The 15,540-nt window shown below is 56.4% G+C and overlaps 1 protein-coding gene across 1 annotated transcript; it reads right to left on the bottom strand.

Annotated features, from left to right (window-relative positions):
• Positions 1-536: 536 nt before the first annotated feature.
• On the bottom strand, positions 537-6,250 carry NEUROD2 (neuronal differentiation 2). The gene is made up of 2 exons (XM_038754072.1): positions 6,061-6,250; positions 537-2,619 (listed from the first exon to the last, which is right to left on the bottom strand). The coding sequence occupies exons 1-2, from the start codon at positions 6,197-6,199 to the stop codon at positions 1,478-1,480; spliced, it is 1,281 nt and encodes a 426-aa protein (XP_038610000.1). The 5' UTR covers positions 6,200-6,250; the 3' UTR covers positions 537-1,477.
• Positions 6,251-15,540: the final 9,290 nt, after the last annotated feature.

Consider the following 15,540-nt stretch of genomic DNA (forward strand, 5'->3'; position numbering starts at 1 on the left):
GAGGGGCTGGGTTCAGCAAAATCAGCGACAAAACCCTCCTCCGGGTGAAAGACAATCTAAAGGGGGCCCAGTCGCCCCAGCCCGACTCGGTGGGTGCGGAGGGGCGAGGGGAGATCAGAGATCAAAGAGAAATCAAAGAAACCCTGATTGTTGAAAGGGGGCGGGGGGGCGGCTCATCCCCCCCCCCCCGCCCCCGAAAATGTTTTCCTTCGGTGGGAAGGGGTACCAGAGGCCCCCTTTCCTCCATGAGAACGTTTGCATATTTATCGTGTGTCTATGTGTGTATGTCTATGGTGTGTCTCTACCATGCATAACCCCCACCCTCCCCACCCCCCCAAACCGACCCCCACCAGTTCGCCATTTCATACAAATCTGGAAACAGGTTTAAAAAACATTATGACGCACAACGGGGGGAAGGGAGGCAGTGGGCGAGGGGGGAGGGGGCAACATCCATGTCCGAAATATCCGAGTCACTGATTGTAGAGACCCAGCCGGGGAAGGGGGGAGAGGGCGGGGCGGGACGGGGGGGGGGGTAGAGGAGGGAAGATTGGGGGAGATTACGGGGGAGGGAAGCGGAGGGCGCGTCCTCAACTCAAAAAAAAAAAGTGCATTTGGGAAAACTCCGCCTCCGGAGACCGCAGGCTCCGGGCTCCGGGCCGGGGCGGGGCGCTCGCCTGGGCCTGTACCTATTTGCATAGATATTTAAGTCTTTTTTATTATTATTATTATTTTTTTTTTGCCTTTTATTGCTTCTAAAAGTTCTCGCTTATTCCCAGCCGCGCTCCTCGCTGTGGCCTCGGGCTTCCGCATTTGTTTGCGTTTTTCGGGTTTGCTTTCCAAACAAGAATCGATCTGGTTTAAGCGCTCCCGGGCCCTCTCGGGGATCCGGGGTCGGCCTCCCCCCACGGCTCCGGCATCCTGGGACGGAGTGGGGAGTGGGAGGGATGGGGGGGCGAGTCCCACGGCTCCTACACTGACCTCTCAGAGAGGGGCGAGAGGACGGGAGGGGAGAGGCCGTTTCCCACTTCATCCCTCTCCGGCCCTGCCTGGTTTCTCGTCAAAAATAAATAAAAGAGCCCCGATTTCCCCCTCATCCGCCGGCTCCGCTCCTCCACCCTGGAGGCCCCGGGGACCTGGGTATCAAGGGACAAGGCTTGGTCGGGGGGAGTGGAGCAGGACAGGTTCCCCTCCTCGAGTGTGGTTTTGTGTTTTTCAGGGATGTGGGTGTCTCCGGCTGGAGAGAGGCGACGGACAGAAGAGCCACGGCGGGACGGCCCGAGATCTGGGGACCGAGGACTGGCCCTCCCCCATCTTCGAAGCGTCCCCCTCCACCGAAGCGGGGGGAACCCCCTCCTCCGCCCCCGCCTCCCAGTCTCCGGAGGGGAGACGCGTGGGAAGGGGGCGCGGGGCGGAGGGGAGGAGAGGCAGAGGAGCTGGGGTGGCGCGCCCGGGCCCCCGCCGCCACCCGCCTCCGCTCTCAGTTATGGAAAAAGGCGTTGAGTTCCTCGTACATGGGGGCTCGGTCGTGGTGGAGGTGGACTTCGTAAGGCAAGAGATTTTCCGAGTGGACCCCGGCCCGCATGGCCGAGGAGCCGTACACCAGGCCCGGGCCGCCCGGCCGGGAGCCGGGCAGGGCCGAGTAGTGGACGGAATAGTGGTAGTTCTTCTCGTGGTCCGGAGACGAGTCCTGCTTGAGGGAGAAGTTGCCGTTGAGGCAGAGCGGGGGGCTGAGGGGCCCGTCGTACTCCGAGCTGTTGTAGTCGGGCGACGCGTTGCCGTAGAGGCTCTCGTAGGTGGCGGCGCAGTAGCCGTGTGTCCGCAGGGCGTGGGAGGCGGCGCCCAGGCCCCCGGCCTGGCACTGGCCCCCGGCCAGGCGCGGGCACGGGTAGGGGTACGGGTGCACGGCGAAGGAGGCGTTGGCCCCCGCGTAGCGGGCCCCGTCCTGGCTCTGCTCGGTGAGGAAGTTGCGCGAGTTGAGCTGCAGGCAGCCGGCCACCAGGTTGGTGGTGGGCTGCGACAGCCCCTTGCACAGAGTCTGCACGTAGGACACCAGGTCGGGCCGCTTGCCCGAGCGCAGGATCTCCGACAGGGCCCAGATGTAGTTCTTGGCCAGCCGCAGCGTCTCGATCTTGCTCAGCTTCTGCGTCTTGGAGTAGCAGGGCACCACTTTGCGCAGGTTGTCCAGGGCCGCGTTGAGGTCGTGCATGCGGTTGCGCTCCCGCGCGTTGGCCTTCTGGCGCCGCAGCTTGGACCGCTCCAGCCGGGCCTTGGTCATCTTGCGCTTCTTGGGCCCGCGCTTCTTGGGCCGCTCGCCTTCGGCCTCGTCCAGGCCCCCGTCCTCCTCCTCCTCCTCCTCGTCGTCCTCCTCGCCGCCCGGCTCGCCCTCGTCCTTCGGGGCCCCGCCGGCCGGGGCCTCGTCGCGCAGGGGGCCGGGGGGCTTGGCGGCCGGCTCGCCCTGGTCGCCCACCCGCGGCTCGGCCTCCTCCTCCTCGTCGTCCTCCTCGTCCTCCTGGCCTCCGCCGCCTCCGCCGCCGCCGCCGCCGTCGGGCCAGCCCGAGAACTTCTGCACGTCGGGGAGGAGGCTGGGCTCGCTGAACAGGCGGGTCAGCATGGTGGAGGCTGCGGCCGGGGGGAGACCACCCGAGGACACACGGAGACGCACACAGAGACAGACAGAGCGGGGGAGACACGTGAGCAGGGAAGGGCGAGACCCCGCCGAACCACCCCGGCCCCCTCTGCCGTCCCCCCCGTCGCCCCGGGGGCTTGGGAGTCTTTTAGACTGTGAGCCCACTGTTGGGTGGGGACTGTCTCTGTGTGATGCCGATTTGTACAGTGCTCTGCACATGGTAAGCGCTCAATAATAATAATAATAATAATAATGGCATTTATTAAGCGCTTACTATGTGCAGAGCACTGTTCTAAGCGCTGGGGAATTTACAAGGCGATCAGGTTGTCCCACGTGGGGCTCACAGTCTTCATCCCCATTTTACAGATGAGGGAACTGAGGCCCAGAGAAGTGAAGTGACTGGCCCAAAGTCACCCAGCTGACAAGTGGTGGAGCCGGGATTTGAACCCATGACCTCTGACTCCAAAGCCCGGGCTTTTTCCACTGAGCCACGCTGCTCCAATACGATCAATCAATAAATACGATTAATTGATTGGGAGGGAGGCAGGAGAGACGCCGGACCCCTTCCTCCCTAGCCAGGGACTGTGAGCCCACTGCCGGGTAGGGACTGTCTCTGTATATGTACTTGTGCTTCCCAAGCGCTTAGGACGGTGCTCTGCGCACAGTAAGCGCTCAATAAATACGATCGATTGATTGAGTGGGCGGGGACGGCTGTCGGACCGGTGTTAGCATTTGCTAAGCGCTTACTAGGGGCCGAGCACTGTTTCTAAGCGCTGGGGGAGATACAAGGTCAGCAGCTGGCCCCACGTGCGGCTCACAGCCTTCATCCTCGTTTTACGGATGAGGTGGCGATGATAATGATGATGATGTTATTTGTTAAGCGCTTACTATGTGCGAAGCACTGTTTCTAAGCGCTGGGGGAGATACAAGGTCGTCAGCTGGCCCCACGTGCGGCTCACAGCCTTCACCCTCGTTTTACAGATGAGGTGGCGATGATAATGATGATGATGTTATTTGTTAAGCGCTTACTATGTGCGAAGCACTGTTTCTAAGCGCTGGGGGAGATACAAGGTCGTCAGCTGGCCCCACGTGCGGCTCACAGCCTTCACCCTCGTTTTACAGATGAGGTGGCGATGATAATGATGATGATGTTATTTGTTAAGCGCTTACTATGTGCGAAGCACTGTTTCTAAGCGCTGGGGGAGATACAAGGTCGTCAGCTGGCCCCACGTCCGGCTCACAGCCTTCACCCTCGTTTTACAGATGAGGTGGCGATGATAATGATGATGATGTTATTTGTTAAGCGCTTACTATGTGCGAAGCACTGTTTCTAAGCGCTGGGGGAGATACAAGGTCGTCAGCTGGCCCCACGTCCGGCTCACAGCCTTCACCCTCGTTTTACAGATGAGGTGGCGATGATAATGATGATGATGTTATTTGTTAAGCGCTTACTATGTGCGAAGCACTGTTTCTAAGCGCTGGGGGAGATACAAGGTCGTCAGCTGGCTCCACGTGCGGCTCACAGTCTTCACCCTCGTTTTACAGATGAGGTGGTGATGATAATGATGATGATGATGTTGTTTGTTAAGCGCTTACTATCACAACGATGGTACTTGTTAAGCGCTTACTATGTGCGAAGCACTGTTTCTAAGCGCTGGGGGAGATACAAGGTCATCAGCTGGCCCCACGTGCAGCTCACAGTCTTCATCCTCATTTTACAGATGAGGTGGTGATAATAATGATGGTGATGATGTTATTTGTTAAGCGCTTACTATCACAACGATGGTGCTTACAAAGCGCTTACTATGTGCGAAGCACTGTTTCTAAGCGCTGGGGGAGATACAAGGTCATCAGCTGGCCCCACGTGCGGCTCACAGTCCTCATCCTCATTTTACAGATGAGGCGATAATGATGATGATGTTGTTTGTTAAGCGCTTACTATCCCAACGATGGTACTTGTTAAGCGCTTATTATGTGCGAAGCACTGTTTCTAAGCGCTGGGGGGATACGGGGTGATCAGTTTTCCCACCTGGGGCTCACAGTCTTCATCCCCATTTTGCCAGAGAAGCGACGTGACTTGCCCAAAGTCACACAGCTGATCAGTGGCGGGGCCGGGATTCGAACCCATGACCTCTGACTCCCAAGCCTCTTTCCACTGAGCCACGCTGCTTCTCTGGGAGGTTGGGGTGGGGTCTATCCTCCCCCTCCGCCCCCCACCTAAAGGGGTCTGTTCCTGACCGGTCCCTTTCTCAGGAGCTTGGGAAGCGATTCCCTCCCTCCAGGCTAGGGAACGTCCATCCCACTGCCTCAGGCCGCCCTGGGCCGGGATCGTCCCTCCCACCCTCGACCCCCGAGGGAGGGATGGGTGGGTTGGGGGTGGACAGAGGGGGCGGGGAAACAGGAGTCGCCCACCCCCCGCCCCCCCAACCCCGTTATGTTCCCGGGCCCTGGGCGGAGACGCGCGGGGGGCCGCCTCACCCTCCCGTTCCTTCTGTCCACTAGACCCCTCCATCCACCTGTCCCCGCCCTGGGGCCCCTTCCCGTTGGCATCCCCTCCCCCCTTCCCGTTCAGCGCTTAGAACAGTGCTTGGCACATAGTAAGCGCCTCCCAAATGCCATCATGACTATTATCCTCCAGCCCCTTCCCCAATTATCATTCCAACTTGGCTCCTCCGGGGAGCGGGCCCGGGCTCCTCTCCCCCCCGAGGGGGGCTCAGTCCGCCCCCCGGGACCCTCCCCTTCCCGCGCTGCCCACCTGGCTCTCCGTGCCCTCGGCACCCCCAGCCGCCCCGGGCCCGGAGCCCCCCGATTCCCCGCTTGCTGGGGCTCCTTGGCGGGCGGATCGGGGCGGGGCGGGGAAACGAAGGCGAGGGGCTCAATAAAGAGGGACGGACCCCCCTCCTCCTTCTCCCCCCACCCCCCCACCCACACCCCTGGGCACCAGCCCGGCCGGGATGAGGGGGTCAAGGATGTGGGCGCCTTTCCAGCCCCCAGGACCCCCCTTTTCCCCCCTCCCCATCCTGGATTCTCAGAGAGGAAAATTCGCTTTCAGGGGGAGGAAAAAAAAAATCATCAATTTTTTGGATCCATTTTATTTTCGGCGAAAACGGATTTTTCGCTCCGGGACAGAGGCGGGGCGATCCGCCCCCTCCGAGCCCTTACCCCTACGGCCCCCTCCGCCTTGGGGGTCTCGGGCCCCTCAAATCCCCTCCCCCCTCGGAGCTTTTGTGCCATCCAAACCCGCACCCTCCGGCGGGGCGGGCGGCGGGGCGAAGGGGTGGGCGTCCCCTACGCCCCTCGCCTGGTCCGGGGGTGGGCGGGAGGGGGGGGAGGGGAGGGAGGAGGGGGCGCCGAACCCCGAAACTTAAAGCCAACCCGACTTGCAGCCCCGCCATCAAGTTTCCCTCCCGCCTCTCCCCGAGCCCCAAACTCACCTCCGGAGCCGGCGCCGGGGCGCGGGGCGGGGCGGGGGTCGCGGGGCGGGGGGATCCTCCTTATTCCGCCGCCGCCCCCATCGCCGGGGACCCGGGGCTCCTCAAGGTCCGGGGGGCAGCGGCTCCCTCCGTGAGGCATCCGACAGGAGGAGATCGACTGGCATCTCCACCAGCGAGAGTACCAGCCCCTATGCCAGGGCCATATGGCGGCACGTCACCGGGCCGGGCTATCACATGAGGGACTGTGATTGGCATGCGTCTCCACTCGGGAAGAACCAGATCCCGGGGGAAGGGGCTACCATCTGTCACTCCGCGCTCCCCCCCCCCCCTAAAAAAAAATAAATTAAATAAATATCCCCATCCCCGCCTGCTCCGCAGAATCCTCCGACTCCTTGCAGGGCGGGGGGTTGGGGGAGCTTTCTCTTAGGGTTTTGCCCCCCCACCCCCTTTGGAACAATGGATGGAGCCGAGGGGAGAAGGGTGGGAGGTGAGGGGGCTTCTGCCCCCCACCACCACCCCATTTTCCTCCTCCAGCACCCTCCTTTCGCACCGTCCCATCCCCGCCGGGGTCAGGATAGGCAGGCCTAGGCCTAGAGCAGACCCTCACCCCCGGACCCCCAGGCCGAGAGTCCACCCACCTCTGATTCAGCCCCCTCCCCACGCTGGTGGGAGTCCCTGGACCGAGAGAGGGGGCCCCACCTCCTCCAGCCCCCCCACCTAGGTGGCTGTTTGGCCCCTTGCCAACCCCGCTCCCTAATCGCCCCTCCTCCACCCTCCTCCCTCACACACAACATATGGGACTCAGCGAAAATCAAACCGGGCGGGGGGCGGGGGGAGAGACAAGGAGAGATGGAGAGATGAGGATACAGAGACAGATCGAGAGAGGCAGAGACCCGGAGAGGCAGAAGAGGGAGCGGAGCAGGGGGAGGGGAGAGATTCGCCTCTCTGTGTCTGGGCCTGTGTGTGTTTGGGTCTGGATTTCTGAGTGTACGTGTGCGCAGCCGTCTGTATCCGTGTGTCTGTCTGAGTCCATTGTCTGGACAGACGGCCTCTGCCCTTCCATCAGAGCAGCTCGGCCTCTGTCTAGGCCTCTGGCTCTTGGGGCCTGACCCCTGAGGTTCAACCGCTCCCCTGGGCCTCCTCTCCCAGCCAAGCCCCAGGGCTCTCTGTCCTGAGCTGGTCTCCAGAGACTCCCCCAATCCCAGGTTTTGGAGGGGCTGGCTGAGGACAGGGGTGGGGCCAAGAGAACCGACCCTCCCTCCACCCTCTTTCCCCCAGCTCCGAATGGCCAGGACTCATGCCCAGGGCCACAGGCAAAGTTTAGGCCCCAAAGGGAGCCGATCAGAACCTCCTGCAGACTGGGTTGCCCTTCTCCCGCCCTCACCACCCCCTGGGAAATCCCTGGCTACCAGGGAGACACTGCCCCTGCTCAGGTGCCCACAAAAACCCGGTGTGGCCTACTGGAAAGACCACAGGTCTGGGGGTCAGAGGACTTGGGTTCTAAACCCCGCCCTACCTCCTTCCCCTCCCCACAGCACCTGTATATATGTTTGTACAGATTTATTACTCTATTTTACTTGTACAGATTCACTATTCTATTTCTTTGATTTTGTTAATATGTTTTGTTTTGTTGTCTGTCTCCCCCTTCTAGACCGTGAGCCCGCCGTTGGGTAGGGACCGTCTCTATATGTTGCCAACTTGGATTTCCCAAGCGCTTCGTACAGTGCTCTGCACACAGTAAGCGCTCAGTAAATACGATTGAATGAATGAATGAATGAATCCTGGCTCTGCCACATGTCTGCTGTGTGACCTTGGACAAGTCACTTCACTTCCCTGGGCCTCAGTTTCCTCAACTGTTCAATCCTACTCCTTTTTACTTAGTCAGTGAGACACGTGGGACAGGGACTGTGTCCCACCTGATTAACTCCTATCCCCCCTTCTAGACTGTGAGCCCACTGTTGGGTAGGGACTGTCTCTATATGTTGCCAACTTGTACATCCCAAGCGCTTAGTACAGTGCTCTGCACACAGTAAGCGCTCAATAAATACGATTGAATGAATGAATGAATATCCTAGGACCTAGAACCGTCCTTGGCACATAGTAAGCACTTAACAAGCACAACAATAATAATAATAATAATAATAATGATAATGCACACCCACCTGCACACCTGTGTGGTCAATTAATGCACACACACATACACACACACACACTGCCCATCTCCTCTCCACCCCACTGACCCCACATCTAACCCCAGTCATTTATCCATTCATTCAAATGTATTTATTGAGCAGTTATTGTGTGCAAAGCACTGTACTAAGCACTTGACCTGGCCAGAACCATATAGCAGATGTTAATGTCCTGAGTTTTGTGTCCTTGGCCTGTGGGTGCCCAGGTGTGTATGCGCTGCAGTCCTTGACTGGCAGAGGTTTCTTGCCTGGCCCACACCATTGCCCTGGGCGTCTCAGTCCTGGATTCCTGGATTGGGGACTCTGGGCTGGGCAGGCAAGCAGGAACTAAGGTCCTTTGCTGCCTTCCCCTTCTCTTCCCCCCACCACATCCCCCAGGCCAGACCAGGACAAATGACCCCCTGAACTTCCCTGCCCTTAGTCCTGCCCCATCTCTTACCAGTGGCTTTGCTGAAGTCCCTTAGTTACCCACACTCAGGTGGGTAGGAATGGGTGCAATAGTGGACGGGTGGTTCCCTGGAGCCCTGGCACGCTGAGCTCAGAGGGGCCTGGACAGAAATCAAAGTAAATAACAATGATAATAATAACAATAATGATGATAATAGTGGTATTTATTGAGCCCTTACTATATGCCGGGCACTATATTTTCACACTAGGGTGGATACACCCAAATCAGGTTGGACACATTGGCTGTCTCACAGTCTCAATCCCCATTTTCCAGATGAGGGAACTGAAGCACAGTGAAGTGACTTGCCCAAGGTCACACAGCAGACAAGTGGTGGAGCCGGGATTCGAACCCTTGACCTTCTGATTCCCCAGCCCCTGCTCTATCCACTAGGCCACGCTGCTTCTCAGCTTGTTCAGGGCAGGGTCTAAGCCCCTCTGCCGCTCAGTATGCTCCCCGGGATGTAAGTCAGGGTGGACCGGGCAGAACTCACCATGAACTCTGCTTCTGGACTGTAAGTAAGCTCGTCGTGGGGAGGGGACATGTCTGCTAATTCTGTTCTATTGTCCTCGCCCAAGTGCTTGATGATAATAATTATGATATTTGTTATTTGTTAACAATCGTGGCATATGTTGCCGACATACTTCCCAAGCGCTTCCTACAGTGCTCTGCACACAGTAAGCGCTCAGTAAATACGATTGAATGAATGAATGAATTTGTTCAGAGCTTACTATGTGCCAGGCATTGTTCTAAGCTCTGGGGTGATCACAAGCCAGTCGGGTTGGACACAGTCCCTGCCCAACATGGGGCTCGCCATCTCATCCCATTTTGCAGCTGAAAAACTGAGACCCAGAGAAGCGAAGTGACTTGCCCAAGGTCACACAGCAGACAAGTGGCAGAGCCGGAATTAGAACCTAGGTCCTTCTGCCTCCCGGGCTACACTGTTTCTCTAAGGACAACTCACTGCTTAATACAGCTCTCTGCAAACAGTAAGTGCTCAATAAATACCATTGATTGATTGATGGATGAAGTCGGGGGGAGGAGCCTGAAGAACCCCCTGGTGCCCTGGTGGGGAGGGGCCCCCAAGCACGAGAAGCAGTGTGGCTCAGTGGAAAGAGCATGGACTTAGGGGTCAGGGGTTCGAATCCTGCTCCACCACATATCTGCTGTGTGACCTTGGGCAAGTCACTTAGCTTCTCTGTGCCTCAGTGACCTCATCTGTAAAAATGGGGATTAAGACTGTAAGCCCCCCGTGGGACAACCTGATCACACCTGATTACAAACCTCCCCAGCGCTTAGAACAGTGCTTTGCACATAGTAAGCGCTTAACAAATGCCATTATCATCATCATCATCATCACTGGACTGACCACATTGGGCCCCTGGGCCTGTCTCGGTCTGGGGATTCTGTCTCTGTCTCTCTCTTTGGCTCCACATGCAACTCCATCTCTCAGTCAGTGGCGTTTATTGAGTGTTTAGTATGTGCAGAGCACTGTACTAAGCGCTCGGGAGAGAACAATAAAACAGAATTAGCAGACATGCTCTCTGCCCATATGGAGCTTATAGTTTAGAGAAAATGGTATCTATTAAGGGTTTACTTTATGCCAGGCACTGTACTAAGCTCTGGGGTACATACGAGTTAATCAGGTTGGATACAGTCGCTGTCCCACATGGGGCTCATAGTCTTGAGCCCCATTTTACAGATGAGGTAACTGAGGCCCAGAGAAGCGAAGTGACTTGCCCAAGGTCACACAGCAATCAAGTGGCGGAGCCGGGATCAGAACCCAGGTCCTTTTGACTTCTAGATCCATGCTCCATCCACCAGGTCACGTTGCTTTCTCCATCTCCGTCTCTAGCTTCATCTCTTCATCTGTGTCCATCTCTAGCTCCCCGTCTCCGTTTCTCGATCTCCAGCTCCAGCTCTAGCTCTCCACCCCTCCCTGTCTTTAATTCTGTCTTCATCTCTCTGTCTCTTTCACTGCCTCCGTCTTTCTTTCCTACAGAAAAATGGATTTTTTTCCCCCCTTCCTTGACCCGGTCCCCCTTTTTTAAAAAGGTAAAAGAAAAACATGGAATCCCAGAGAGGGGTTGGCGCCAAGAGAGGGGGAAAAAAAAACTATGTATGGTACTGGCTGTGAGGAGGGAGGGGCAATCTGGACACACACACGCACAGAAACACACATGGGCAGTCATGTTTGCACAGAGTACATAGACTCACACTTGTAGCACGTAAACAAAGACACCTGCCATCCCCATATAGTCACATATGTGTCAGGCACAGATGCATACACCTGAACGCCCAGTCACTCTTACACGCACAGAAACAATCGTGCCCCCACACACCCGACTAGTGACTGGAGTGCGTGTGCATACATACACGCACACACACACACTGTCTCTCATTTTTTGGCACCCCCATATTACCACTGCCCGCCCTAAGGGTGGACTGCCGGGTGTGTTAATAATAATAATTAATAATAATAATAATAATAATTGCAGTATTGCGAAGCGCTTACTATGTGCCAGCCCAGCCAAATCAAACCTACACTTGGGCCTCAATGACTCATGGGTCGTGGGTGAAGATTTTCTTTTGTCCTCAAATGCCCGGGCAATGTGCTTCGGTGGTGCTGACCTCATATTCCATCATAAACACAGACGGGCCAGGGACTGGGAGAGACGGAAGAGCAGACAGAGGCAGAGAGACCCGGTCACTTAGAGAGAGACCCAAAGATGGACAGAGTCATGGGGCAAGCAGAGGCAGACGCGATCCAAAGGGCTGCCTCTCCCATACCAAAGATCATCATCAATCGTATTTATTGAGCGCTTACTGTGTGCAGAGCACTGTACTGGCCCCCTGCCCCTATCCGCTGAGCAGGCACGGTCCCCACACCCAGACAGGACTGGGAAGGGGGGAGAGGAGGGGCTGGCAGTTAGAACAGCCCCAGGGGCCAGGAGCCTGGGCCAGCTGCCCCTTTTACCCTGAGGATAAAGCCATCCTCGAAGAGAGACATAGAGTTGAGGACAGAATAGGCCACGGAGACATGGGGAGGAGGTGTTGGGCTCCTGGGGGAAGGAGTTGGGGGTCTCAGGAGAGGCAGCTGGCTCAGGCCTCAAATTGAAATTAATTAATCGATGACGGTATTTGTTAAGCGCTTACTGTGTGCCAAGTACCATCCCAGGCGCCGGGGTGAATACAAGCAAATCGGGTTGGACACAGTCCCTGTCCCACGTGGGGCTCACAGTCTCAATCCCCATTTTACAGATGAAGTAAGTGAAGGGCAGAGAAGTGACTTATGCAAGGTCATACAGCAGACGCATGGCGGAGCCGGGTTTGGAACCCAGAAGGACCATGGAGGATGCCCCCACTCTTTCTCTGAGGACCACTCCCTCTCCTAAGAAACTTCTCAGTAGATACCTCTGCTCTCCTCCCAGTCCATCCCCTTGACCTCCCCCAGGGACTTGGTAGGAGCAAGCACCTAAAATGGCCGACTGAGGGGCAGTGGCCATTTTGTAAGGGCTGGGGCGGGGGGGGGGGGAACGAGATGGGGGTCAGGGGGCCTTCCCATTCCTCAGTCGCTTGGGATTTAGCGACCAGAATCCCACCTCCATACCCCTCTCCACCCTCCAGAATGGGGCAAGAGCCAGAGGGAAGTTTCCCCTTCCGGAGGAAGAGGAAGGCAGAGGCCAGAGAGGCTGAGGGGCCCGGGCCACTGTCAGCTGCCATGACGGCAGGATATGGGCATCCCAGCACCTGCCCTTCTCTGCTCTAACTTCTCCCTGGAGGGGCATTTTGAGGACTGGGGTTGGCAGGGAGGGAGAGGGCAAAGGAGGGGCCTTGGTGGGAGTAGGGAACCGTTCAGCAGAAGGACCTCCAAACACAAACACACACACACCCCTCCGCACAAAATTTCCCAGGAATCAGACCTGAGGCCCTTCAGAGAGTCAGAGGACCATGATGTTAAGTTGCCCACATGCTCGTGCCCTCCTCCCTGAGGCATGGGTCAGTAGGGGAAGGGATGGAAGCTGGCACAACCCAGAACAGGCCCACTCAAGACGCTCGGCATTCCTGCCCCCCTTCCTCTGGGCAGGGTCCCCCCCACCCTTCCTCCCCGCTCGCCCCACGACCCTCCGAGCCCCACTCCCTGCTCCGCTCTGGGGCTGGCGTCTGCCCAGCTCGCTGCCCGCCTCCCTCGCTGCCAGCCGCAGTGTGCCGGGGAGCGGCGGGCACGCCAGATGGCGCGGCTGGGAACGTGGCGACGTTGCTGGGAGGCGAGGGGCTGGCGCGGGAGCGACGCAGTCACGTGCTTGATGGTGCCACAGGGAGGAGGCTTGGATGGGGAGGAGCGGGAGGAGGATGAGGATGAGGAGGACGACAAGAAGGAGGAGGAGGAGGCCCACGCCCTGGCCCTTCTGTCTCCCCCGCTCCCTCCCACAGAGCCATCGAGACCCCCTTTTCTACCCACTAGACGTCTCTCCTCGCTGCCCCTTTCCCTAGACCCCCCTGAGGTGGCCTTTACTGCACAGCCCGGGACCCACCCCTCACGGGCTGGGGAACTACGGATTGATTGATTGATTGATGGATTGACTGGGCTCCTTCTGAAGGGTTCAGGGGTTCGCACGGTTCTGGGCTCAAGTGCCTGGAAGGTGGCAGCCTCTCACCTTGTCCAGAGCCTCGTGGGGCCCAGTCGCTGACAGGGCACCATTCGCCCAGTCTTGTCAGTGAGACACCTTACCCTGAGGGCTGATGGGGACTCAGAGAGTCCAGAAAGTCCTCTTCACTCAATCAATCAAAAAAATCAACCGTAATTATTGAGCACTTACTGCATGCAGAGCACTTGGGAGGGTACAATATAGCAATATAATAGACCCATTCCCTGCCCACAGTGAGCTTTCAGTCTGGAGACGAGCTGACAGCCTAGTGTCAACTCGCCAGAATTAAATCTTTGCTCCCCCGAGGCCAGCCAGAGTAATTATTATGGTAGATCCGAGGTGATCATCATCATCATCATCATCATCAATCGTATTTATTGAGCGCTTACTATGTGCAGAGCACTGTACTAAGCGCTTGGGAAGTACAAATTGGCAATACAGTCACTGTCCTACATGGGACTCACAATCTGAGTAGGAGGGAGGACAGATACTGAATACCCCATTTTATTGTTTTATTGTACTCTCCCAAGTGCTTCGTACAGTGCCCTGCACACAGTAAGCACTCAATAAATACGATAGACTGACATTTTCCAGATGAGGAAACTGAAGCACAGAGAAGTGAAGCGACTCACCCAAGGTCACGCAGCGGGCAGGTGGTGGAATGGGGATTAGAACACAGGCCCGCTGAGTCCCAGGCCGGGGCTCTTTCCATTAGGTTTCTGCATCTATTTGCTGCCCTTTGAGGCCGCACTTTAATTCCCCTAACGTCTTTCCTCCTCAGCCCCCACTGTCTTCGCCTCCACCAGCAGTAAACCAGTCTTGCTGGGTCCCAGAACCATCCCCAGTCAATTAATCAATCGGTTTAATCAGTCGTATTTGTTGAGGGCTTCCTGTGGGCAGAGCACCAGAACAAGCATTTGGGAAAGTTGGTAGGGGTGATCCCTGCCCTCTAGAAGCTTACAGTCTAGTGGGGGAGACAGGCATTAACTCCAGTCCCTCAAAGTGGGGTTGAAGTAGTCATGATTCCTGACCCTGATGTCTTTCTGACCTTTGACCTTGAGCCGTGTCACCTCCTGCAAACCGCCCAAGGCTTAGCAGAGTGAACATTTATTCATTCAATTGCATTTATTTAGCCAGTAACAGCAGGTTTTTGGAGCCGAGAAAGCGTGTGCAGAGACGGGAGAAGTTGGGGACGGATCTGGCCCCTGGAGAGTTCACCGGGCAGCTGGAAGATGGAGTAGGGGAAAGACATGACCCACCCACGGGCCACGCGTGAGTCAATCAACAAATAATACCTCTAGACTGCAAGTTCGTTGTGGGCAGGGACTGTGTTTTTGTTTATTGCTATATGATACTCTCCCAAGCACTTAGTACAGTGCTATGCACACAGTAAGGGCTCAGTAAATACAATTGACTGACTAATATTTGTGAGCCTTTTAGACTGTGAGCCCACTGTTGGGTAGGGACTGTCTCTATATGTTGCCAACTTGTACTTTCCAAGCGCTTAGTACAGTGCTCTGCACACAGTAAGCGCTCAATAAATATGATTGATTGATTGATTGATTGATTTACTGAGTGCTTGGGAAAGTGAGGTAGAATTAGTGGATCTAACCCCTTCCCTCAAGGGGAAAGACATGACCCACCCACAGGCCTCTTGTGAGTCAATCAACAAATAATACCTCTAGACTGTAAGTTCCTTGTGGCAGGGACTGTGTTTGTTTATTGCTATATGGTACTCTCCCAAGCACTTAGTACAGTGCTATGCACACAGTAAGGGCTCAGTAAATGCAATTGACTGACTAATATTTGTTGAATACATGATTATTGAGCACGTTTGCTGAGTGCTTGGGAAAGTGAGGTAGAATTACTGGATATAACCCCTTCCCTCAAGGGGCAAGACATGACCCACCCACGGGCCTCGCGTGAGTCAATCAACCAATAATACCTCTAGACTGTAAGTTCGTTGTGGGCAGGGACTGTGTTTTTGTTTATTGCTATATGATACTCTCCCAAGCACTTAGTACAGCGCTATGCACACAGTAAGGGCTCAGTAAATACAATTGACTGACTAATATTTGTTGAATACCTGATTATTGAGCACGTTTACTGAGTGCTTGGGAAAGTGAGGTCGAATTAGTGGATATAACCCCTTCCCTCAAGGAGTTTACAGTCTAGCAGGGGAGACGGACACCAACCT

Source organism: Tachyglossus aculeatus, chromosome 11, assembly GCF_015852505.1.
Source record: "Tachyglossus aculeatus isolate mTacAcu1 chromosome 11, mTacAcu1.pri, whole genome shotgun sequence".
NCBI lineage: Eukaryota > Metazoa > Chordata > Mammalia > Monotremata > Tachyglossidae > Tachyglossus > Tachyglossus aculeatus.